Genomic DNA, 27,128 nt, shown 5'->3' with positions numbered 1-27,128 from the left:
TTAATCTGAAGTGTCTGACACTGACACCTGCTCATCATACAGGATATACAACATCTGCACAGAGTTCATTTGACCCTGAGCATGCTTTCCTTAATGCAAGTGATACAATGAATCTTTGTTCTGGTTTAATAGTTGGAAGTTTAGCAGGTCAGAGCTGAATAGTACAGCCTCTCTTTAATTATCTGCTGTTGCATTAAGAAAGACTTTTTCACAATATCAAAATGCCTTTTTTGTGGAGGTGTAGTATTTTAATTCTCATAATTGTGCAGAAATAAATATACATGTGTAATCTAGGGAGTGCAGGATATTTATTTTCTATTTTCTGCAGCATTAAGCTAAGTAACATTCAGCTGTCAGTCAAACACTTCTAAGTTAACGGTGACTTTTTCTGACTGAGTGATGTTTCAGTTCACATGGTCAAGAAAAAAATGTGATTGAGCTTCTAATTACATTTATTTTCTTGGCATGTGATATGTTCACATGGTCATCTGTTAATGTCATATCTGTGCAACTGTCATTGACCTCATTCAAACAACGGCCATATTTGAGACAGAGGAGGTGGAAAGCTAACTGGATGGTTATCATAAAACTGGAGCTACTAATCCAAACATCAACAGGGACTTCACTGAGGAGCAAATTAGCACCAAGTACCCTGAGAAAAATCAGTCATATCACAATAAATTTAGAAAGAAGTTAGCCAGCTGTAAAAAGCTGTACCTCTTGCTAGCTAGCAGTTCAACGGTTGTTCCGCTTGTTTGTAATAAAAATGTAATCTTTTACTGAGGGTTTCTATTGGTCTTATGTTACACTAAAAGTGAAAGGTGTTCCTGAATTTACTATCTCTAAATACTCAGAAAAATCATTAGAATTTGAATCCTTCGTGATTTTACAAATGTAGTAACAGTCATGTTAGCATTAAAAAAAATAGCTCCCATAATCATTATGACAGCAATGATGTCTTGTACTTGGTGCAAAAAACTTTTACAAGTTCACTAAAAATTTTAAAACTTAAGTAATTCCAGTTTTCAAATATAAATATATTTAAGTAACAAAAATGAATGCTAAGGAGGCTTGTGTCAATATTCTTCATAAAATCATATTCACTAATACCAAAATTTGTATGACAAATTATTAGAATATGAGACAGAAGGACTGACTAACTAACATCTCAGTGATCTCAAGATAATGGGAAAGATAGAGAAAATAGTCTACATTTCGTGTTGATATACACAACGTCTGCACAAAAAAAAAAAGGCTGCTCTTCAAGTAGTTTTCCACTTCAACAGTTCAATATGGCTTCTGTGTGAAAGGTCAACTGACTTTCTTTCATCATCATCTGTTTCTCTCTCTCTGTTCCTCCAGCAGCGCTATCCCTCGCTCAAACATCCATACTCTCTGTCACTAAAGTAATCTCTCACTTTTGATTTCTAACGGCTCTGTAATGTATGTGGTCTTCATTAACGGCCTTCTCCGACACCCTCCCTCTCCCCCGGCGGTTTGGTGCATGCTGCGTGCCCGTAGCCCAGGAGGAGGTAGTAGAAGTAGAAGTAGCCCCTGAGGCGGAGGCCCAGGTAGAAGCAGAGCCAGAAGTAGAGCCTGAACCAGAACCAGAGCCAGAGCCACAGGAGGTGGTGCAGAAGGTGGTTCATGAGGAGGAAGGTATGTGGCATGGGCAGTCTGTTCACCCTTCTCCTGCAGGACATTAAGCACTCTGTTCTAGGATAGTCAGTCCTGTCAACAACAACACGCTGCAAAACATATCTTGCTTGACAAGTCAGAGACTTGAGTCTTCAAGGGCAATTCAGCATGATTTGAGTTTTTGTTTTTACCTTTTTCCAACAGTCACTGCAAAGCTTTGTGACTCCCTAATTTTGTAAAATCGAAGTCTCTTCATCTTAAGATTTTTTGAGTTATTAAGACCATTAATTTAAAAAAGGCAGTCACTTTTAACACAGTTATACAGCGCACCACTGATACCAAGAAATCTATTTTCTGCCTGCTGCTGTGGCAAATGCTGATAAGCTGTAACATCAACTGCAGGACCTCAATGGTCTATGCAAAAGAAATGAAGCGACAGATTTATATATATGCCTTGTGTAGGATTTGATACTCCCTGGAGGTTGTATAAAAAAGACACAGCACAATAACAAAAATCTACACACAGCCTTTAGTTTGCACAACAAAAGCCCTTTGTACTTAGAGATTCAAGACTCAAAGATCTGTTCACCACATAATTGTACACAGCACAGTATTTGTCAGTGTTGATGATGTCTTCAAACAGCAGCTAATTTCACGCTCATGAAAAATAAAAAAGTTTATTTTCACATTTAAAATTCATTTAGCATTAAGATTACTTATTGAATTACTGTAAATCTGAATGGCATCGTTGACTTGACTTTGAAATATCTAGATCAGAGTCATCTGTTAAACCCTACAGAGCTGCTTTCACACTCTTCTGGCACATTTCTTTTTTTCTCAGTCTAGAAAGAACATTTTATGGCTCAAATCTCAATTGTCTTGTTAGGTTTGATATTTTTGCAGGTTACTAATCTAGTTCCAATTTAGCTTCCCTATAGCCCTTTCCACTGGAGTCACCTTCTCTTCATAACTGCCCAGTATGATAAAGGAGTATCTGCATTATTTAAAATCTTCAGAAAAACTACAACAAAAAACACAAAACCCACATATTATCTAGCAAACTTGTCGGTATGCTAGCTAGTAGCTGCACATCTCCTCCATTTTCCTGAACATAAACATACAACAAAGCTAAAGTTATTGTAATGGTTCACATGAGATATCTGCCCAGATTGCTCCATGACCTGCTAGTGCCACCCTCAGATCGAAACTTCACCTGCACACAAGCTATCTCTTTATCTAGCCAGGGTACTGCCATGAGTTATTTACTGAGCACATTGAACATGATACACCATTTTGACTTAAGTAACTCCACTGCCTCTCCCTTGGCACCACCCTCACAACAAAGTTGTGTAAAAGTATAACACCACTGCTTAAGACTTTAAGAACAACAAAATCATCCATTTGTTCATTCATGTCATGAATATTCCATCCAACACACCACCAGTGCACATGTCCACACACCTGTACCCATTGTTTTCTATGTAAGCACGCACACCGGCATCATCAACGCCAAGACACTGCCCTATCACCTTGCAGTTTTATCTCATTCACTTCACGGATTGGTGTGGCACAACAAGGCCAGTATGTGTTGAGCGCACTGCAGCAAACATCTGGGCTTTACTTTATAAAATGTCCACAGTTATCACATCACATCACTATGAGTGTTAACTGACACGCAGTCAAAACAAAACATTTTGTTTCCTGTTTCCAGCATTATTGTTGTGTCACTGTTTTAGAAATTAGCTGTGCATATAAATGTTGAACGGGAGAAGAAGAAAATCAGCTGCTTTTACATGAACTGCCCTGTCTCATCCATGGCCTTTTTAACCATTTTTGTGTCTCATTTTGTTGTCAGTGACCATTTCCACTACTTGCATTTTGGCAAGCTCATGTGTCAATCTTCAAGGCCGTACCAGAAAGGATGATGGGTAATTTCAGTCATGTAAAAGCCATTTCTCTTCACCTCCCTTCAGTCCATGTTAAGCATCTTTCTCTCTGTGTGTAGATGAAGAGTGAGACTGGCAAACTGCTCTAAAGCATTTACTTTGGGGTGTTGTGATACAAAGTAATCACCTTCAAAATTTAAGTCTCCGCAATCTATATTGACATACAGATGAAGTCACTGCAGAGGTATCAGGCTTTAATGTACGCTTGCTGAACTAATGCTTCAATGTCGCTGCCTCAGCAATGTCAGTTTAGAGAAATCCAGTCTTGTTCTTTCAAAAAGATCTGGTCTCTTTGGCCATTAGTTGTTATGGCTAAGTTAGAAAGGAATTGCTTATCTATATATTGAGGCAAAGCAACCAAAATAGGACTATATTTGGAATGCACTGGTGTTTTAGTCAAGTCTTGATAACTAAACAAATTTTGGGTGTAAATGATTCATAGGTATAAAAGTTTTGCAGCTGGTCCACTATTGAGCAAAGACAGCATACGTGGCAACCGCTGCACTACTACTGCAATGTAATCTAACTGGACATTTGCCCACATTAAAGCAAGTCCACTAAAGTGCTTGTTTTTGCCTCTGACAGTCAGATTGTCATTGAAAGTGTCTGACAACATTATGGTCTCTTGCAGAGATAGACCTTTTGTTAAAGAGTAAGATCCTTTTAATTACCAGAAAATCACCATCAGTCATTTTGCTGGAATACCACTGCCTCGATCAGTTAGTTTGTTTGAGTCTACATATTACTCTTCCCCTCTATTATCAGTCTATACAACACAGAAAATAACTGGGGATTTGTGGCCAAATAAAGATGATCGATTGTATAAAGAGGTGTAATCAGAGGGCTGTTATTCAGGAAATTAAGTTTTACATTTTGAAAGAAGTACACATGAATGTCCTTAGTTTCCTAAAATCAAACATGAGGAATAAAAGAGCCGCCTGTAGTCAGTGTTAGGAATAATGCATGTCATGGGACTTGTGCAGTGACTGTCTCAATAATAGGAACATGAACACCCCGAGCTGGTAAATGTGCTTCATAAGCTGTGCACCATAAAGAGGACAGGAACAGGCTGCCCAGTCTGATCACTAATGATTTCTGTTCTGCTCTTGCTTTGGACGCTTGCTGCATGCAGAGGCCTATGAAGAGGAAGGTATGTTGATTTGATTTCTTCTCTGTTCTTCTAATTGGACCTGTTATCTATTTCCCTGTCGCTTTAGGGAGTCTTTCACACATGAATAATTCAAACTGTGTGCATATGTTTGTTTCACTGGTCCAACTTAAGAGAAAAGCAGAATTTATCCGTTCGCTTACTCGTCTCTGCGTCAGCCTGACAGAGGTGACGTGGAGGAAACAGGGCGAAGGATTCAGGAAATGCTGAGTCATGGTTGACGGGCCCCACTGCTCATCTCTGCTTCTTCTCTTTTTTGCATGAATGTGTCCTGCCAGTGGACGAGGGAGATCAAGATGGTAGTTTGTATTTCCTGCTGAGTCGCTGTTGCTTTGCCTGCATTTTCCTCCTGTCTTGTCTGTTTTTGTTTTTTTGTTGTTTTATTTTCTTCTAGTGTGAGGGTCCCATAAAAATATAAAAAGCTAATCACAAACCTCCCAATCCCAATTGTGTTTTTACCACGAAAAACAATTAACAGTAAAGTCAAAGTCTTATGTGCCCCATTGTGAAAGTGTGCGTTGACTATTAAATAGGTTATGTGGTGATTTATGACACAGCATACTGATCCTAATTAGCACTTTAAATGTCTCAGATTATATTGGTTTGATTTACACACTAATGTACAACAAATTAACATTGTGAAATAGATAGGTAAGGTAACACCTTATTTTACAGTGGCCTCATTCCTGTGTACTAACCTTTACTTTAAAGAAAATGTACAGTAATGCTGCATTCACATGCTCCTGGAATAGTCTCATTTCCCACGTTGGGAAGTCTGTTCATTTGTTGTAACATGGGAACAACATGGAGGCTACAAAGACGATGTGTTGTATTTAATTGCTTAGAGTGTTTGAACAACACGTTGATAGCTGTTTGATTCTGAAACCACTGAAATATCACTTTACCTGACTTGTTATTAGGGTTACTGCAAATAAATAACTTTACGAACCAATCGAGGTCACTCTACGTGGACAGCGACTAACAGTTACAACCTAACACCATATTACAAATGAAATGTTTACAACAAAAAAAAGATAAGAAAAATGCAATAAATAAATTTTCACCGGAAAAGTTTCTTACCATCAACTAAACATTTACTTCCTCCAGGTCAACAACTCAGTTTAGTCAACTTCTTGAGTACTTATTCCGACTTGAGAGGGCGTTCATGTGAATTTCACCAATCAGGAAATTGTTTTCCCATATATTCCAAAACCACATCAGTGCACAATGATGTTGCTTCAGATGGATGTGCTTAGAAGGATATGTACAGTAGTAAAAATAATTTGGGGAGAGTGCGCCCCCATAGCCGAATGGTTGGGGCGTGTACTACCTGGGCCTTAGTGCTCTGAGCAGCTGGTCCCCTAACCCGACTGACCAGACCTTTAGTGTATGTCATTCCCCTATTATCTCTCCACTTTCCTGTCCAAATGAAGGCAAAAAATAATAATAATAAATAAAATAATTTGGGGAAATAAGCTAGTCTTCTTTCTTTCCGAGAGTAAGATAAAAGGATCATTACCATTGTTCACATCTATGTTTGAAATAGTTGTCTTTAGCAGTTGAACTAACAGGCTGTGCCTTCATATTTAACAGACAGAGATTAAAGTGGTATCAATCCACTCCTTTCTTCTCTCTCTCTACAGGAGTGAGTGCATAGAAATAGAAAGTTATTTATGTTATAAGGTGCAGTCAACTCACATACACCTTTAGGAGCATTTATTTTCAACCAGTATTACTGTGTATTTACAATAGTTGAAGCAGAGGCTAACACACAGTAATCAGGCCACTGAGGATGGACAGTATTGCTAAAATTAAGACTCACACTCACAGTACCGTGATATATTGGAGGTGTGACACAACTTGCAGCCCGAGATGTAACTCAGCTTGTCCACATGGATTTTCCCCCCTGATTAACCAGCAGCTCTTTAGACTTTGCCTCTTTCCATATTTGTGTCTCTAACAGTTTGATTTCTCTCTTGTCTCCTTGTTGCTGTTTTGAAAAACCAGAGGAGAAGCCGAAGTTCAAGTGAGTAAACTGTCTATAACATCATGTTTCCACATTGTTTGTACCTTTAAATCATTCGTTGCGTATAATATCTTTCAACAGACCCACTGCTCCGAAGATCCCTGATGGAGAGAAAGTGGACTTTGATGTAAGCTGACATGTTTATATGTTTATAGCTTACTATTAGCTTTTTACTTCTGCAGATTATATTTAGGCTTCAAAAATCATAAAAGTGGTGTTCATTTGTGAAGATTGTCTGGCTGAAGACAACATTTAAGCATCAGAAACATTTGTTGGTCACAGAGCTTATTTTCTGCAATGATCCAAAAGCCAATGAAAAAATCCTGTTGGCTTTTAGTCATGAAAGCCAGGGTGATGCTAACTAATAATTCCTGCATCTCTCTATGCACACTCCCACAGCGTATGCATATGTCATATGATAGCATAATCCAACATTCCTGCATTGTTAAAAAGACAACTGCAGGGATAAAATTCCTCACTGATGTATGTGGCAGCACAAAACAAGTCTGGCCATTTTACTAATGCATTCAGGATCCACATTTGTAACTTGCCAATTTTGTAAATGTCCTCATTACGTTAGTAGAGAACATAATCCAGCGGCAATTACATTTCTTACAGACCATATTTGCTGTTGCAGTTTAGTTTTTAATTTTCAGGAGAGGGAGTTGCCAGTTTCCATGCACATGTCAAAGGGGGGGGGGTACATAATTTCCCAGCAACAGTGCAAAGATTTGAATTTTAGTGAGGATTATTCAACCATATCATGGCTCAGAACAACAGTAAACAAGTGTAACAAGGGTTACAGTGCATTTTCCCATTGAAAAACAAACAAAAAAAAAAAAACAAGATCCACACTGATTGCACACTTCTATAATGCTCTATAATGCTGATTCATGATGAACAGTTCTTAAAAAGGATCAAAATCTATGCTACAGAACCAGAGATATCATCTTTAACCTGATACCTACACTATCCACAACACAACACAATCACAAACAGCTCAGTCGCAGATTCAGATAATATTGTGCTAGTAGCAGCTAGTTTACCCACAAGCTACTAGTCTGCACCAGAAAAGAGGAGAAGAGGTTTGCTAAGGTCACTTCTTTCAAACTCTGTTCCCCAGGAAATTTTCAGATGTATAGTCTTTAGATGCATGCTGATTCAATTGACCTCACTTTAGGACTTCACACAGCCTGGATTGTGTGAAGGGGTGAAGATCTACCTGAGTCCTTCACTTTTCTTTAAGAGGATTAAAAATAAAACACTATGAACTGCTTGTGCATCCAAATCTAAGACTTTTGGAAACAAAATATCCCATTGAAAGATCTGATAATTAGCTCACATGGGTTAAGTTTTCAACTTATAAATCCAAATCACTGTAAATTCAACTACTTACTTGTGAATTATAAAAAATGTATGAACCTTGAAACATAACTGCTTTAAACTAAACTGAGATCAAGACAGTAAAGAATTGTAAACAACACAGGACCAGAACAAATCAGGATGTGAAGGTGCTATTCAGTTAACTCTGACAATGTCATATCATAGGTGTCATGTGAAATTAATATTTTGACCACTGTACTGGATCATTCAAGTATATGTAACCCAAAAAAAAAAACTGCTCATTCTCCAGCTTTTGAGAGAGTTTAATCCTAACAGACCATGTTTTTCTGATCAGCGTGGGTTTTAGAACCAGCAGCCTCTGTCCTTTGCACTGTGTACACTCAGTAGCTACTAGCCAGCCTCCTCATGGCTTGTCTGTCTGGTTCTTACAGGACATCCAGAAGAAACGTCAAAACAAAGACCTGATTGAGCTGCAGTCGCTGATCGACGCTCACTTCGAGTGCAGGAAGAAAGAGGAGGAGGAACTCATCGCCCTCAAAGAACGAATTGTGAGATTTTCACAGAATAAAACATATAGAGATCACAGCAGTCCCACACATGTGGAAATAAACCAACAACTATAACACTAGCTTCATTTCTGCATGTGGCAGAAAGCATTGCATCCTGGCTTTTGATTTCAGGAGAAGCGCCGAGCTGAGCGAGCCGAACAGCAGAGGATTCGTGCTGAGAAAGATAAGGAGCGGCAAGCCAGGCGGGAGGTACGCAGCTCCTGCTTCTGTCGAACTGTCCCAGTGTTTTTGTCCGGTGCCGCTCACAGCACACTTCAGTCTGTAACTTTATTATTTTGATTCTTTCAACACTAGTGGGCTTTTTCAAAAAAGATATATATATAGTAAAAATGAAGTAAAAGTACCACACAAAAACTAACAGACTAACTGATTGAGGCAGTGGTATTCCAGGAAAAAAGCACTTTAGTGGATGTACTTTAAAGTGAACAAATGCCTATTGGACTACATTGCAGCAGCTGTCTCAAGCTCTTGTCTAGTCTGGGTGCCTTGTCTAATAATGTTTTAAAAAAAGAGGCCTGTAACCTAGGTCTTCGAGTTGTCTTTTGATGCTCTGGCGAGACCAAGATCAGAACAAGATTATCTCCTTGACATTTCACTATTGCAATATACTTTGCTCTGGTATAAACAAACTAAACATCCAAAGACTGCTACTTGTTGTAATTGTTTAAATGATCTTATCATGTTTTAGTTTTATTCTTAATTTTACAGTAAAGCACTCTGTAGCTTAGATTTTCAGATGAAGTTAAGTTACTCTTCACACTCTCTACAGACATTATTGACAAAAGGGAAACATAAAACCACACAGGTGTTGTCCCTCGTCTTGTTATGCTGTCAAATTGAGATATTTTGAAACTCATTTTACAGGCTGAGCGGCAACGAAAGGAGGACGCCGATGCCCAGAGAAAGGCTGAGGATGAAGCCAAGAAGAAGATAGCGCTGTCCAACATGGGATCGGGCTACAGCAGCCACCTGCAGAGGGTGGGTTTTACTTTGCTTTTCAGATTTTTGCTACAGCCTCATACAAATCATTGTGAAGACATGGAGTTTTAACTGCCTGGACTTTTCCAGGTTGACCAGAAGAGAGGCAAGAAGCAAACTGAGAGAGAAAAGAAGAAGAAGGTTCTGGCAGAGAGATGCAAACCCCTGAGCATTGAAAGTCTCAGCGACGACAAGCTGAGGTAGCTCACAGGAGGAAATAAGAAGTCCAAATGTTTGTTAGCCCTTCTATGAAACTCTGATGGCTACGGACATCACTATACAAACTATTTTTCTCTTATCTACAACATAATTTACTAATTTCTTTCTTAAAACCTTGACTATAATGAGTGGATACTTAATACTTAACTAACAGTTTCTCCATGTGTTATAATAAGTTCCATCAGTAACTTCATAAGATCGTTCAATGGATCTTTGGTTCCTGGTTTGTGTCTGTTAGGGAAAAGGCAAAGGAGCTGTGGGAGTGGCTGCACAACCTGGAGGCAATTAAATACGACCACTGCGAGAAGCTCAAGAGACAGAGATATGAGGTCAGTATGTTTCTGCATGAAGCAGCACACTCTCAGTCTACAAATTTACTGGTTTGTATTGTTTGTTTGAACTTTAGGGTCAATACCACCTTTACTACATTATTGATTTTTTTCCTTTTTAGCACATGAATAAGCAATAAATGTGTGACATTTATCTTCTGATGAATTTTCCTGTATGTTTCTCCCCATGGACAGATGGTTTTGTCCAGTTATTGAATCATAGTATTTTCTGTTCAATTTATCAGCAGTGACACATCTCTCCTCTCCACACCTCTCCTGCCTTGTTACACCCACATTCTCCTCTCATACCAGCAACATTACATAAAACTGACTTTCACTGTCACTGGAGGTGAGGGGCAGTGGTTTGGGGTGCACTCTATCTCACCCAATAAAATACAATCATTCTATTATTGATGACCATTATCAAAGGTAAAGTCAGCATAGTAAGACAGGACAGAGAGCAGCAGATGCTCGTTGTTGGTGTGGACACAAACACTCACCTGCGAGCCACGAAAGTTCAGGAGGGCAGCCATCACGCACACACAGGCAGGCCGTGTGAGATTCTCGTGTTCCTGAATGTGTCCAGGTGAGATGTACCCGTCTGCTTCAGTCTTCTTCTGTCTGTCCTTCAGGTCATCTCTCTCAGAAACCGCATTGACGAGCTGCAGAAACAGTAAGAACCTGATTAACATTGACCACAGCATGCTTCTTTGTTTACAATAGACATGAGACGATATGAAAGTTTTAAGTTGCTATTACTCTGGCTAAAGTAATTGCGATAAATGATATTATAATAATAATCATGAAAATATGCTTTAAACTCCTTAAACGGCTCCAAGACACAATGAAATCACTTTACATTATATTTTGGTAAGAAACAAAAACATCACAGATAGGACACATCTTTTTTTAGTGAACATCCTTTTTTAATGAATAACAAACGATCTTTAGGGTAAATGTAAACCATGAGGTCCCCCATCAAAAGTAAGGGAAAATAAATACAATAGGCTACGTCAAATGAGAAGTTTTTCTATCAAAGTAAATAAATTCTAATTGATGTAAACTGTTCCTTATGGGATGTGGTCAAATTAATGTTACGGTTGACGTTGAAAGGAAAAACTATAGTAAACTGCAGTCAATTTGCCGGAGACGGCAGTTGTGCTCCGGTCTGACACACCGGAGCTAATTGATGTTTAACTACCTGGCTAACGTTAGCTGTGTTATGCTAACGTTACCTGGCTAACGTTAGCTTAATCCACCGGTGACCAAACCCGCATCATAACGTAACAAGCATTTAGATTAACGTCAGCGTTCCTATAACTGAACCAACACTTGCCACGTTAAGTAACTGACAGTAACGTTAGTTAATTTTACCTTGAGTCCTTTGTTTTGGAATCCACAGTATTTCCACACACCCGCTTTAACTTTGTTTAGCGGGGGATACAATGGGCAAACCGAGCCTTCAGCCATGTTGACAGGCTTAATATTTTGGAAAGACTGGAGAGATGCAGCTCCGCCTTGTGGCAGTTCAGTATAAATCAATACAGGATTGTGGGCAAGCTGGACAGCTTTTCTGTAAGTCACTCGTGAGGATGTGAACGATTATCGCCACTCACGATTATCTCGATTATGGAAATTCACTACGATCTACTTATTGTGAGTGTTTGTTGTTGTTGTTTGTTTGTTTATTTGTTTGTTTTTTTATCGCGATGGTCGATAAAATCGTATATCGTCCCATCCCTAGTTTACAGACTAAAATAACGCATAACACTTTAATGAATATGATGAAAAGTAAAAAAAAAAAAAAAAAAAAAAAAAAAAAAAAAAAAAAAAACTACCATATGACTTTAAGTCCATCTGTTTAGCATTTAACAATAATGCTGCTGTAAACAGATACTTAATGACAATATAGTAAAACACAGCTGCTATATTATAGATAATGTCCTCACAGGAGATGTTATAACTGTTGACAAACACTGTGCAATAATAAATACTTTATTTAAAAAATGCTTACATCTACATTATAGTGAGATATAAACAATTTGTTTATTTTTTTATTTTATTTTTTGTATGTCTGTTTTTATTTTGTGATCCGTGCAAAGTCTGTTTGTGCACTGCTTGCATGATCTCCTGTTGGCACAAAACACTTCTTTCTGACATCTTACACATTAACAGACAAAACAATTAGATGATTTTATTTATTTGTTTATTTATTAGTTACTGTCATTTTCTAATGTTTTTAGATTTTAAACTTTATTAAATTTTAAATTTTACTTTGTTTAGTGGGATTGTCCTGGTAAGCCGCAATATTTTTAGTATTAAAATATTATTAATTGCCCTGCGATGGACTGGCGATCTGTCCAGGGTGTATCCCGCCTCTCGCCCCATGTCCGCTGGGATAGGCTCCAGCCCTTAACGGATACGCGGTATAGAGTATGAATGAATGAATGAGTGAATGACTGTTAATAATTGTTTGTATTTCCATGTTTGAGATGAGTATGACCGGACACTTGAGGGCGATGTAGCTCCAGAGGAAAATCCTTCTCTCTTTACTCATAATTGGTCCCAAAGTGATCAAATATAATTTTGTTTTTGCCTTTATTCTCAACAGTAGCTATTCTTCCACTCTTCTTTTTAATATGTTAATACTGTGGTGTGTTGGATATTTAAACGGTCTCGGTTGTAGATCTGACACTGTTTTTGCGCTTTTTGCGCTTTGCAGCAGCAAGAAAGGAGCCGCCTCGCGCCGCAGAAAGTAAGCGACTCCTCGGTGCCGGTCAGGCCGGACAGCAGGCACGTTCCTTCGGCTACAGGAGCGGCTCAAACCCCGGTGACACCCGCAGCTCCGGAACAACGTCTTACCGCCTGATTCTCCTTTAGTGAAATTATTTTCTGGATGAATTTAGCTCCAATAAATAAAAAAATTAAATGTCGTCAAAGTGTTTGTGTTAAAAAAAAAAAACAACAACAACAAAAGATGTAACTGTTCAGACAATAAAGTGCTAGAATCATTCATCCTCCAGCCTGCATCTCCATGTTTGTATCCAGCAATATCTGATCAGATCTAATTGTTAATATTTTGTATACTTACTTCTGACAAAACTTAATCAGAAATGAAATAGCTAGAACTTAAAATACAGTCCACAGGTATTAAAGATGTACCACGATTAAAAGCCATGGAGAGGAAGTCAGAATATAAATATTTCTTTATTAAAATGTAATTCACTCATAAATAACACATAGAAACACATGACACAACAATCCCAGCATCCTTTGTGTCTGTATTTGAGTGTGTGATGAACAAGTAATTCTTATTTACAGATGTACAAAATGGTCCTTGGTCGTTTTGTCTGCAGCAGAAATGTCCTCCTACTTGTTCTTCATACATATTTTTCTCTGCTGAGATTCATCCAACACACAGCAGCCTTTAGTTAGTTCAGGAAGCTGAAAACTGAAGCACCAGTCTGAAGAAACTGGACTGAAACGTCACCAATTTAGAGGGATAATATGAAAATATCTCAGCTCCAACTGTAGAAGGAATATTTGTGTTTTTCATGAGGCCTCCAGCATTTTTCTCCAGAAGAATGGAGGGAATAAGTCTGTTTTTCTCTCTCCATCATGTTCAGAGTGACTCATAGATACTGTTGGGTTCAGCAGAGGGGCTGGAGACAGCAGGGCTGTTGTGAGGTGATCCAGGGCCCCGGGGGACCACGCTATCTCCTGGGAGTGGCAAGGCTGGGTCTGTGCTGATCCGCTCTACGATGCTGGACAAACAGTCCAAACTGGAAATGAGGCATGGTTTAGTGCCGCTTGAATCTGTAAGGAAATAAACAGGAAAATGTTGTTGTTTTATATTAGAAACATCACATTTGAGGGAATTGTTCATATTTAACAAGAACCAGGTCATAGTACAGGTTAAAGGAGGCAGTGGTCATATTTAAGTAGAGAATGGTCATACTAAAGGAAAAACTGGTCAAATTGTAGTTAAATGAAAGATTGGTCATATTCAATCTGCAGTTAAGTAGGGATCTTTTCATTTTAAAGACGAATAAGTCATAAACTAGTTACATTAAAGACTGGTCATTAAGGATAAATCTGTTATGTTTATGAAGAATATCTCTATGTCTCAGAGGACACACTGGTCATGTTTAAGGTGCTTGTTGAGTGAAAAGACAAAGCAGTGTCAGAAGTGTTTCTTGGTTAATCAAAAAATGAAACTGTTCAAATGAAAAGAAACAACTCATAACAAACCAAAAACACATGTAAAATGAGGGACAGGACTGAGACATTCATAATGAAACTGACCGTCTGATGTCTGGCTGCAGTAGGAACCATCACTGTTTTCACTTGTGGCTGAACATGGAGAGATGAAATCCATCTGAAATCAAACAGATCAGTTGATCAGTCAACAAACAAAACGTCAATGATCAATTAGCAGACACAGTGTTTACTTAATTAGGCCTTTTAAACAATAAAGTAAGAGTAAGTAATTGTCTTGCAGTTTTGTTCCCTAAGGTTGTGATTTTTCAGTATCTGTGTGCCTTTAATACATATTAATGCTACTGCTCATTTTACATTTTAGCAGGTTATTACTTGAAATAATACGACCTCAGACATGTTTAAAGCCACAGAAGTGCTAATCTTCTCAAAAATGCATTTTTTTAAAATGAAGCTCAGACAGACATTTTTAAAAATGCCCATATAAACTGATAAATATGTTTCAAATTTCACCTCCGAACTGTAACAAATGAATAACAAATCTATTTTAAGCATGTAAAACTGATATTACAAATGAGCATTTTGAAGAATTCATTCATCAAAATTAATCCCTGTGACCAGAAATAAATACCCTGGACACATTCTTTACATTTGATGAGGCAGCACATGAACTCAGCTGTTCTCAGACTCACCGTGCCATCAGAGCAGTTGGAGCGGGGGCTGGAGGCATCTGAGTCCCCACTGTAGTGCTCCAGCTGTGGGTAGAAGCTGTCATCCCGGCCGGCCCTCAGCAGCGCCTGCAGGGACTCGATGTAGCTGATCGCATTGCGCAAGATCTCCACCTTGGGCAGCCGCTGGTTTGGATTGGAGGCCGTGCAGCGTTTCAGGGTCTCAAACGCATCATTTACTTTACTAAGCCGACGCCTTTCTCTCATCGTTGCTGCTTTTCTTCTGTCTGCATGTGTCGTCTTCCTCTTGCAGGCCTTACAGGCCCATAGCAGGCAGTGCCCTGCCTGGTGGAGGCCCCCGGGGGCCCTGACGTGCTCATCCTCAGGGACATGGTGGTGTTGGTGATGAAGATGGTCATCTGGCTTCAGCAGGCCGGCATGCATCAACCGAGCATCCAGGTCATCAAAAAAGTTCATGTCACTGGTGCTGAAGCAGGGATCATCATAGAGATCATCGACTGAGGAGAGAGGGAAGGGAAGGTCGGACAGATCCATCGGCCTCTAGTGAGGATTCACTCAGAGAGATGAATAGGAGAAGAAATATTCTCCAACAGTCCCTTTGATAAGCAAAAAAGTAAAAGTCTCCACAAAATGTGTTGTATCTATCAAACAAAAAAAAGCATAAAATTATACAGAGACAAAGGAAAAGAAAGGAACTCTCTCTCTTAACTGTCTCCTGTCACAGTCAGCTGACCTGATTGAAAAACAGTAGAAACAGTCTGCAGATAAGTGACAGTGCTTTTAAAGGGCCAGTCTGTGTAACTTCAGCTCCCTTGGCTTTGGTCTGTCTTTATAAAGTCAGTGTGGAGGAGGGGCTATGCTGTAAGTGACCAATGGGCTGAGAGGTGTGGAGTGGAGTGTGCGAGTGTGTGTGTGTGTGTGTGTGTGTGTAGGGTGTGTTGGGGTCACTGAGGTGAAGCTCAGCAACAAAAAGGAAGCAATAAAGACGCAATCAAGTCCATTTTAACAAATCAATCAGTCTGCAGTCGAGTCTGATGTTTGACTTATAAATAAATGTAGAATAAATATTAGAAATAAATGTTCTTCTCTCACTTCTCTTACTGTTAGAATCTCTCACTGATTCTAACACAATACATTTAAATATATACAACAGCAACATTTCCTAACTTTTCCAGGATTGCAGTTTTAGGAAATAAGTCCATATTTTGTGGGATGAAGTCAAACTTGCTTGTTGATGTAACTTGTTCAAGCTTCTTACATTGTAACAGATTTACGCAAATCAAAAGTTAAAAAGACCAACAACTCAATCCAAGAATACTATTTAAAAGAAACATTTCTGCAGTGCAGTTTAATTATGATTTTATAATCTAAACAGTTGAACCAAAGCCACTTAAAAAGCTGCATGTGGAAATTTCTATTTCATTTTCATTTTTATGACCACATGTTAAATTTTTGTCATATTTTCACCTGCTAATTACATACGAAAATAATATAAATGCAAATACTTTTATGTGTCCTGAAAACATTTACCCAAGGTTATATTTTGCAGAAAAACAAGTTGTTAGAGACAGAATTTCTGTTTTATATTAACACTAAATCAGAACAGGATAGAAACAGAGATAGAGCAGCAAAATTAAAGCTATAGAGCATAAAAATAAGCTGTGTGTCTAAAATCCTGCTGAATTTTCATTTATTTATTCATCTTATTTATTATATTATTGTTTTTAGCACGGTCTTTCACACCATACAGATATTCAACAGTTTAACAATAGCACTGTCTGATTTTCTGGTGTTTTTAATTGTTACCTCAGGCTATAATAAAATTTTTTTAAAAACTAATAAAAACCATCAGAAATTTTTGAACAATCCTGATTATCATTCAGTCAGGTGTAAGTGTATTTTTGATTCCTTTGAAAAAGTAAAGTGCCTCCGACTGCTGAGTGTTTCAGTCTGCTGTCCTGCTGAGGAGGGCGTTAGGTCACAAAGTCGTCAGGTCCCCGATCTTAAGTGGTCAGGGTTTTAGGGTTTTAGGGTCATCACTGGACAACAGTTTAAGACAATTTGTCCAAACAGGTGAAATGATCTCAACTCACAGACAGTGATTGTCATTTGTTTTAAGGTTTTGTTTGAAGTGGTCATCTGTTTTTTTTTCTTTTGTAAATGCCTCAGTTTCTTTCAAATGAACCAATTAAATCAAAAAGCTGTTATATGAATATACTGTACATATCTCTAATACAGAGCCTGTTCTTAGGAAATCTGCACTTATTAGGGCAAATATAAACAGCATATTTAAGTTAAACGTCAACTGGGGAGATTTCTTTACACTTTAAATTACATTAAAATTTAACATTTGAATTTAATTAAAGTAACTTGACTATGACCAGTTTTTATCTCAAAGCCTTAAAAATGTACTTAAATTTAAGTTAAAAGATATAATGGGAATTTTGTTGTTATTCTATGAAGATATTAACTATTTTGTAACATTGTTAAAAAAGATTTTAAAAACACAGTTTTTCACTTGATGTGATATTAGGAGTTTGTGTTGTTTTGTGGGATATTAAAAGCCAGAGAATATGTTGGGTTTTATCAGTTGGGTTTTAAATTCTGATGCTCAGTTAAGATTGGACAGTACTAATTTTTCTTTAACATTTTTTGTGTTTATTTGTCATCTTATAGATGTGAGATTTTTCACAGCTTCAGAGGAATAAAGTCCTGGTGGTGTGGGAAGAACAGAACAGCTCAGATCGCAGACTCCTCACAGCTTAATGGGAAGGCACTGTGTTAAATTTAGCAGCTCGTGAAATCCAAGACAAGTGCCCTTCTAGCTGAGGCTGGTAATATTTTGGAACCCCCACACCCCACACACACACACACACACACACACTCTCACACCCCCTCCACTTTTTGGGACACATTCAAAAGAACCAAGAGAACATGAACCTGAGAGTAGGAGAATCAAATGCCGCAGTGAAGGTGTCACTCTTGGCATAATTTTGAATTGTTCCACCTCAGTTAAACATTTTATTTGCAGATGTACAAGAGCATGTTCACATATTTTAGACAGTCTTTAATTAAGAGAAATCTCAATTCACTGCAGCAGTTGTTGCTATAAAAAATTTAATCCATCACGATTTTAAGTAACAATTACTTTGTTAACACTTGTTTTTTTCCATACCCATAAAAGGGCTTATGGGAAATTAGGTTTGTTAAAGGTAGCTAAAATAATCAACAATATTGTATTGTTTAAAAAAAAAAAAAGCATGGTGTGAGCCACAGGACTGTTGAGAAAGGCTCTGTTTTGAGGCTGGATTTTTAATTTATTAGTGTAGTTAAAAAATGTCAGTGAGATTTTGTGTTTTTCTTAATTCCGGAGCAGAACCTGAATGTTATAGTTTCACAAAAGCTCTTAACAGCCTCACACCTATATGTGATGTGTGTACTATTACACCCCTTCAATGGATAAATACCAAAAGTCTATCTTAACCATCGACTGCCCTTTAGGTCTCAGTGTTTGTTACTGTAATATGTTGTGACACTGTTGACAGACAGACATTCTTAGTCACTCCTGATCTTGTGATATTCACTGGTATATTTTTGTGCTGATTTGCAGAGAAAAATATTTTTTTTTCAGCATTGTTGTTGAATGATGGTCTCAACACTCCTCCCTAATTCCTCAAAATCCTGATCACATTGTGATTCATGAGAACAATACTCCCCCACATTCCTCCTCCAACTGTTACAACACCGACTTGCATCATCTATAAACTTATTCTGATATTAACTAGATGTGGTTCAGTGTTATTGTGTGCATGCCAGTTAAACACATTGTGAAATCATGATGGTTATAATAAATTTCTGCAGAGAGAATCCAATGTGTTTAAATGTGCTGTATGGAAGAATTTGAAGCAATTTACATGTAATGGCTGTAATGACTGGGGTCGAGTTGTCAGGATGCTCGCCCCCGAGTAAAAGCCTCTCTTCTGCAGCGCTACAGTATTGAAGGTGTACTACAGCTAACTTCAGAACTGAGTCAACCACCATAACGAAGAGCCCCCAGCAACATTATCATCATGTAGCCATTAGACTGGCATGTTAACAGAGGGGCAACTTATTAAACAGGTTAAAAATCTTTTCTTTTTTTTAGTCATTGATTTCTTCAAATGTTTAAAAGAGTCTTAGAGTCTTGGATATACCATCAGAAGTGTTTTTACGGTGTTTTTTAACAGACATGGCTTTTTCAAACATTGCCACTTAACTGTCTTGTAGAGAAACTGATAATTACCTCAGTGACTTAAATGACACAACTGAGGTTAGTAGAACTAATGTCAATGGCTAAAAACAATGAAGACTGACTACTGAATATCACTAAACAGAACCTCTCTGCAGAGTTTAATTACTCCCCGTTTGTGCAGTCAGTTACAGGACTCAGGTCAAATAGCGGAAATCCCATTTTAAACCAGTACCCCTGTCTAAAAAGTCAGAGAGAAATTGGAGAGTCAGTTCTGTTGAACCATCACAGTCATTTCCCAGCTGGCTGTGTTATTGTACAGTCTGTCCTTAATCCAGATTTTCTCTGCTTTTTGAGTTTGGCTGAAGCTCTTAATCCCATTTCCGTCTGTTCTGTGTTTCATGTTTCATAAGGATCCTTGGTATCCCACCAGGGACTGATGCAGATCAGTTTATAGCGTCTGGTACCAGGAAAGGATTTTTTTATTAGGCTGTTATAATAGTTAAGGGAGGTGTGTTTTTTTCTGCTGCTGTATTGAATTTGATTTGTATTTATGGTACTATGTTACAAAATATGTGGCTTGTGATAAGGTTTTATCATGTAATCTTATTGGCATATCTTAATTAATAAAAACAGCTGTAACAAGTAATTATTTTTCACTACTGCTTCTTTGAATTATCTTCTTATTAAATCCATTAATCATTTAATCCATAAATCTCAGCTCATAGAAGTTTTCACAGTTTACTTAATTTTTCAGTTTTTGAAGATGCAGAATTAACTAATTTCTCTGATTTGCCTCTGATCATCTTAACCCTTTAATCAACTCCTCAATTCAGCTCCAATGTTTTGTAAAAGTCTGTCTCTGTCAGTTGCTGCTGTTGTTTTTCTTCCAAGTGAAAACAAACAAACAGTAAATTTTCAGTCCCATCACCTGTCGACATCATCATCAAAGCTTAAACGAGGAAACCATGAAAGCTCAATCTGATCTGACATGAGTGGACATGTTGAGAAAAAGGGGACAGGACGATGGCCTGATGGACCTGGATGTGGATTCCAGATGGATCGGGGCTCAGAGGGACTCCACAAACACAAACACACTATTACCCCTCCTCTGTTTTATGACTCCTGTCCATGACTTTTGCCTTGTGATGTGTTCACTTTGTTGGAACTAGTTTGTTTCTTAAAGCATAGCTCCACCTTAGGTACAAACAGCAGAAAATTCTACATTTCTTCTGCACTGGTTCGGTGAACAACCAAATGCAAAACCAGCAACACCTTTGACGAAAGACCAGGGCTGGATAGAAATTAGCTATAAACTTCTTTTTTCTATCTTTGATGGTTTGATGCAAGATTGAATTAAAACTGGTACAAACTACCTCCAGGAAATAGCTGAGCTGGTATAAGTAAAAATATCCATTAGTAGCAGTATCAACACAATTATCACACTAAGTTAAGTAAAAACACTTATTGATTTTATATTGATTTTGATTTTTTTTTATTTAAGTTATCTTTATGTAGCCAACAGTTTAATATATTGGGAAATAACACTAAGTATCTGACACTAGGAGAGACTAGGCAGCCTGAAGTATCACCTTTTGGAAGAGGCATGAAACACTTTTTTTAGTCCTGAAGAAGCCAAAAATAAACATTTCAACTGTGGAGTAGTGCTCTTAAAGAAGCAGGAGCCACAGGTATCTTATATAAAAGCTACAGATAAGTTCAGGTAAGCAGCAACTATATTTCTACAACATAACTCAAAGGGTAAGAGACTGAGAGAGACTTAGTTAGTTAGGCCGATTTCTTCTGGATGAACCTGTTTACAACCCAGCAAACACTGATTTGGAGATTTAAAGATCAAGACAATATTTAGAATAAAACCAAGAAAAAAAATGTCTAAAAATGAAGATTTTTTTATAGATTCTACCACATAATGTGCCACTCAAAGCACCACAATGGCTGAATGGTAAGGGCACCTACCATGTGGGCACATATGCCCTGAGCAGCCAGTCCCTGGTTTAACTCCAGGCTGGCCAGACCCTTTGCTGCATGTCACTCCCCTGCTCTTTCCCCCTGCTGCATTTCCTGTCTATCTCTACTATCACTATCAAATAAAGGCACAAAATGCCAAAAAAAAAGAAGTCTTTAGTCATTCAGCTATTATTATTTATAGTATTAGTATTTATAGCCATCTGCTGATGTGACAGAGGAGTGGAGGTGGAGTTTGACAGGTGCACAGCTTCTCTCTGGCTAAGTGACACCACTGTCTGACTGTGAATTACTACTTCCTGTTGCATGGTGACCTCTGGACACACTGTGATGGGCATGACTAACTGTTCTAATAGGATGTAAATAGCCAGCTGGGACACATACACATACACATGCTCACACAAACTACCTGGAAATGGCTGCAGCATCTGAGCACTCCACTGTTGTCAGTCAGCAGCAACTATCTGTAAATATGAATCATGTTCCTGGTGAGATACAGTAAACCCCACTTGAAGAGACTCATGTAACTGTGCTTTAAACATTGCAGTTGTATTGTAAGTGTACTGCAGCTGCTGTATTGTTACTATACTGTAGGTACTATACAGTACAAGAGCAGGCAGTGGCAGTCAACACACAGCAGCAGCTGGTGCTCGCTCTGATCAGAACTCTAGCTCTGATTACTCATGTGTAACGCCTCACTTCTGTGTTAAAATGAGATTTTCAACAAAACAAACTTTTCCATCACAGTTCCTGAAAATTATCTTGGTTTTCCCCTCTATTATGAAACCACTCCGAAGTTATGAATCACCAAGACAGAACCATGAGAAAACCACAAAAATGTATTTCTGGCCCTGGTTATGCTGAGACTTAAAATGTCTTCAGATACAGAAATGTTCTGCTTTCTGTCTGTCCTGTTGCATTTTTACATCTCACTATTTGTAAATCAACAGAAAATTACCTGATCATTTAACTCAAAAATGATTTTCTGTAGAATATCAGTGGTGGAAAGTACAAAACAGTAGCTCCAGCTGAGATGCTTTATGGGTAATGTAGACAAGAACAACATCTTGATATTTATCCCTCTTGAACTGTCTATTGTGAACTCTTTTAAGTATAATTTTGAGGCGCTATAGCACTGTAACCCTTTTTTATTCTGGATACATTATTTTCAGGCTTGTTTAAAAAACTGCGGGTGTCTGTCAAGGGGTTAAGGAGGCAGGACAATCTGTCTGCCCCCTGCCACCCTTCACTGTGTTTTGGTCTTGAGAAAAGATCAGGTCCTCACTCCTCTCAAGGGTCAAAGGTTAAATCAATTCAACCTGCTCTCTCTATCTGCCCCTGCTATGACAAAGTCATCAGGTCACTTCCTGTAGAGGGGACAAATGTCCAGCTCTCTCCCTCTCTGCCCCAGGACATTACCTGATGGCCAGGGATCTGGCCTAGTCATCAGCTGTTTCTTCCCTCCTCCTCCTCCTCCTCCACATGAATGTAAATCAGAGTGAAGCTGCCATCCTGTTCAAAGACACAGTGACAAAAGGGACAGTGATTGAAGTGGTGATGGTGCTGATGTGTTTTATGAGCTCCTGACCTGATCAGGAAGGAAGAGAACATGTCTCTGTCAGAATCTGTGTGTTTCAGTGACTTACTCCCCTACACTGTTGCTAAGGGTTTGCTCATTGTGCAAACTGTTTAGTTTCTCTCTTTACTATTGTAAGGTCTTGACCTTCTGATTTGTTGCTATACAAATAAAACTCTATTGAACAAAACTGAATATATATACACACTGTATTAGCAGGATGAAAGGTTTTGCTCCCAAAGCTACTAATGTCATGAAGACAATCACTGTTAATAAGTGGGTTAAAATGGATTTTGGTCAAAATGTCCTGCAATTCTTTTGCAGAAGATAAGTAGTCAAACAGTCCATTGGAGAGGAGGCTTTTCAACAATCTGGCAACCCAACAATTATTCTTGGGTTAAAATTAAATTTTTTAACCCAATGATGTTATGTTTACCACATCAACATCAAATTGTATGAATCTATAAAAGATTAAACAGTAAGAGATGGAGGAGATTAATTTACTGATTTATTAACAATTACTAGAGTAGTTATTTAGTTCATTAGCACTTTATGAATAAATAATAATAATTGGTTGGCACAAACTTGCAACAAGAGACTCTTAAAGCTAGAAATGTATGTTTATGTTCACGACATGACATGCTTTTAAAAAGTAAGGAAATAAGATGAAAATTAAAATGCAATATAGAAATAACCTTATACTTCATTTAAAAATAAATGAATTTGGACTTATTTACCCCAATGAGTTTTGTTATTTGCATTTATTAATATTAATTAAATTAAATCTGTTATTATCCCATATGTTTAGAATGACATTTGCTCAGAGCTTTTGATTCACCTAATAATCAGGGAAAAAATTACTGAATGAAAAATGTGGCCACTATGAAATAAATATTGTTCCATTTAAAAAATGACTCATTTAAACATTTCAGGATCAAGTCAACCAATTAAATCCTGTCTTGTAAACAGCTCTTTCTGATTAGGTCTTATTTTTGAAAAGAAAAAGTATGAAGTGTTGTCTTTTTTACTGTTTTTGGTTTGCATGGTGTCACAGTGAAGAGTAGAAGTTCATCATTTACATGTCAGAATCAGAGCTTGGTTACAGGACACGTGAAACCATGTGATCAGCAACTTCGAAGGAATCCTCATTCAGATTAGAGCATATATCAGATTACTGTGTGAGCCCATACTCAGCACTCAGTGTGAATAGTTGCAAGTAGAGTGGAGACCAGTGTAATGGAGAGAAGCAGCAGCAGAGTCTCAGTACATGTGGAGATTTGACTGAATACAAACAAACATTTACACAGTGCATCATTAGTAGGCTACAAACTACATAGCACTACTATTGTTCCTTTTCACAGCTTAAGCAGGTTAACAATTTTGCTTCTGTTCATTTTGAGGTACATTAAACCGCCTGCCTGACAGAGAGAGGAGAGGGAGGGAAAAAATTAAACCTCAAATTCACCTTCGTGTCACACAGAAGTCAAACTCTTTCCTCTGCTCCTCTTGTCTTCATCTGTACACCTCTGAAATGAACTTTGGCAGCCATGTACGCTGTAGGTGCAAAACATTTTTTAAGTTGGCATATAAATATTCAGCCATGAGTTTACCAGAACAGTTGATTTGTGCTGTTTATAACCATGATTTGTAGGAACTATAGGGTCCATCCAAAATCTTGAAAGGCTCTTAAAAGGTAAATTGTGACTTTTACAAAGTTGGATTGCACTGGCTTAAGCTAAGAAACATGAAGAGTTGGGTGGATCTTCATGCTGCTGGGGAGTTTGAGTCTGACAGCGGTGAGATTAATAATCTTTTCAGTGGGGAAGGGGCTGATGAACCCGGGAGAGAGCTTTCGGGATTCAGTCGGTAAAGAAATACTTTTGGTAGATAACCAGACTGACTGACCTTGTTCGTATTGTGAAGCAGGATTTCGGTGTTGGTCTGCAGGTCGGCAAACTGGTGGGAAAGGGCATCTGGCTTGATGTTCTGGGAACCTGGACGAAAAGTTAGAGAAAGTTAAAGCGACTAAAAAATAATGCCGACCTAGCCTGCCTGGCAGCTGGACTGGATGTAGGCCAGGTTTTTGTGGTCAGTCCAAATTACGAAAAGGCTGGATTCTGCCTTCCAGCCAATGTCTCCATTCATTTAAAGCTAATCTCAATGCCAGTAATTCTCTATTGCCCACATCATAGTTTTGTTCAGCAGGTGAGAGGCAGTGGGAGAAAAGTACACAGAGGTGAAGCTTGTTTCCTGGACCTGAAGCTTGAGAGAGGACGGCCCCGACCCCTGTGTCTGAGGCATCGACTTCCACAATGAACTGTTTTGACGTATCAACCTTGATGAGTACAGAGGCCGAGGTGAACAGTGACTTGAGTTGTTGGAAAGCCTTCTCAGCCTCAGGAGGCCAACTGAAAGGAGTTTTAACTGAGGTGAGTCTGGTAAGAGGTGCGGGCCGTGGCGTTACCCTTGGAGAGTATGCAACAAACTGGTAATGAGTGGAGGCAAGACCGGGTCTCTTGTGCTGCAGAGGCGGCCGGTGACAAATCCAGGGATGATCAGAGGCAGGTGCGGAGGTGGTTTGGCAGGAAGGCAAAAAGGTGGGTCAGCCACACCCAGCCCTGAGATACACACACAACAGACGAGGGGGACAAACTGTGGACAAACACATAACACCAGGAAAACAAGAGAAACAAGGGGAAAAACACAGGATATGCCCAGGTACAGGAACAGTAGTTGGTTCCCAGTGGACATCTATTGCAAGTTTTGTCTTTCAGCTTTTTTATGTTGTTTACTTATCATCTACTCTGGCTTTTCCAAGTTTTTGTACTCAGATCTGGGATCATGATCAAATTATGTTGATTTAACACTAAACAACTACTCAATAAATCTCAGGGTCTCTTAATGTTAAGTTCTTGTCTTCTTGTCTGCAGCTGTTGTAGCAGGATTATCAGGCAAGCTGATCCCCAGCAGTCCCCCTTCACACCCACCCTCATAGTCACAACACAACACAACCCTACCCCTCTAACCCCTCCATGCCAGCAATGGAAAATGTGGGAATGAATGGACCTCAGTGGAACCAAGAGCACTTAACCTAAATGGAGATCTATCTCTGTCTCTATATCTATTACTTTTTTCCAGTTATTTTTTAACATGTGTTGCTGGTGTCATGTACAGATTATTAGACAGTGGGCACCTGGGCACATTTATGTGAAAGGCCTCCCCTCCTCCTGTGTAACAGCAGGACTCACAGACTGAAGGAGTTTCTGTGATTATTTTGCATCTCTTTGTGGACATTTTGTGCTTAGTCATCTTATTCTTCCCTTTTTAGTCACTTTCCTTCTGTATTTAGTAGTCTCGCATGTCTTTGTGGTCGCTTTGCATCTAGACTTAGTTGTTTTGTGACTTCTTTAACTTGTTTTTTGTCTCCATGTGGTCATTTTGCATCTAGTTATAGTTTTGTGTCTCTTAGTCTCTCTTTGTCATCATTCTATCTAGTCATACTTCTTTTCTGTCTCTTTTCAGTCACATTTTGTGTCACTGATCTATGAGGTGGCTTCTCTGCTTCTCTGTTGTTTGTATACTTCTCTTTGAGATCAATTTGTGACATTACTTTATGGTTTTGCAGCCCTTTTTATATCTTTTTTTTTTTTTTTTAACCTTTGTGGCCGTTTTGCACACCTTTGCATTAACTTTGTATCTAGTCATACATTTAGTGCCTTTTTGACTCTTTGCAGTTGTTTTTTTTTTTGTTTCCATTGTGGTCATTTTGTGTGTCTTACTTTTGGTTTTATAGAATTTTACCTGAGCTCTGTAACTTTGAAACAAGAAATGTCCCTTACAAAGGCCCGGGTACAGGGTCTCTAACCCTGTGCTTGTTCAGTAATTCATACATGTGCATTGTAGAGAATAAAAACAGACCATGACTTCATCTAGAAATTCAGGCAGCAACAGTAAGCAGGGTACTGCAGCTGCATGAACATGATATTAATTTCAACCAAAGACACTGACTGAAGACACAAGCATCACTCAGGTTTCTCTGCTGCCAGTTTGGCAGCACTCAGCGGTTACATGTTTGGTGACATCAGTCAATGCTTTGGGCAGCGGTCCAGTCAGCTAGACGTCAGCAGTCATACCAGCAGCTGCGTCACTGCGAGCTTCACAATGACCAGCCTGATCAGATGACCACTATGTGCCCTTCTCAATCCTTCAGCGTA

General features: G+C 38.6%; 2 protein-coding genes across 7 annotated transcripts; one reads left to right on the top strand and one right to left on the bottom strand.

The window, feature by feature from the left end:
* The first annotated feature begins 1,430 nt into the window (after positions 1-1,430).
* Positions 1,431-13,239, top strand: LOC108887758 (troponin T, fast skeletal muscle isoforms). Of its 4 annotated transcripts, XM_018683276.2 has the most exons (12): positions 1,431-1,659; positions 4,717-4,734; positions 5,031-5,051; positions 6,760-6,778; positions 6,860-6,905; positions 8,554-8,670; positions 8,803-8,880; positions 9,556-9,669; positions 9,760-9,869; positions 10,127-10,217; positions 10,850-10,890; positions 12,940-13,239. In XM_018683276.2, exons 1-12 carry the CDS (start codon positions 1,446-1,448, stop codon positions 12,974-12,976), a joined length of 906 nt encoding a protein of 301 aa, XP_018538792.2. In that variant the 5' UTR covers positions 1,431-1,445; the 3' UTR covers positions 12,977-13,239. The 4 variants fall into 4 exon arrangements, with proteins under 4 accessions (XP_018538792.2, XP_050931394.1, XP_018538794.2 ...); XM_051075437.1 differs by lacking the exon at positions 4,717-4,734; XM_018683278.2 differs by lacking the exon at positions 5,031-5,051.
* Positions 13,240-13,405: 166 nt separating this feature from the next.
* LOC108887757 (myoblast determination protein 1 homolog) lies at positions 13,406-22,845 on the bottom strand. Of its 3 annotated transcripts, XM_051075465.1 has the most exons (5): positions 22,758-22,804; positions 21,748-21,802; positions 15,128-15,621; positions 14,523-14,595; positions 13,406-14,033 (listed from the first exon to the last, which is right to left on the bottom strand). In XM_051075465.1, exons 2-5 carry the CDS (start codon positions 21,764-21,766, stop codon positions 13,840-13,842), a joined length of 780 nt encoding a protein of 259 aa, XP_050931422.1. In that variant the 5' UTR covers positions 21,767-21,802; positions 22,758-22,804; the 3' UTR covers positions 13,406-13,839. The 3 variants fall into 3 exon arrangements, with proteins under 3 accessions (XP_050931422.1, XP_018538790.2, XP_050931410.1); XM_018683274.2 differs by lacking the exon at positions 21,748-21,802 and having other exon boundaries at positions 22,758-22,845; XM_051075453.1 differs by lacking the exons at positions 21,748-21,802; positions 22,758-22,804 and having other exon boundaries at positions 15,128-15,945.
* Positions 22,846-27,128: the final 4,283 nt, after the last annotated feature.

This window comes from Lates calcarifer, linkage group LG2, assembly GCF_001640805.2.
Source record: "Lates calcarifer isolate ASB-BC8 linkage group LG2, TLL_Latcal_v3, whole genome shotgun sequence".
NCBI lineage: Eukaryota > Metazoa > Chordata > Actinopteri > Centropomidae > Lates > Lates calcarifer.
Note: the sequence above shows the minus strand (reverse complement) of the source record. Positions and strands in the feature narration are given on the sequence as shown.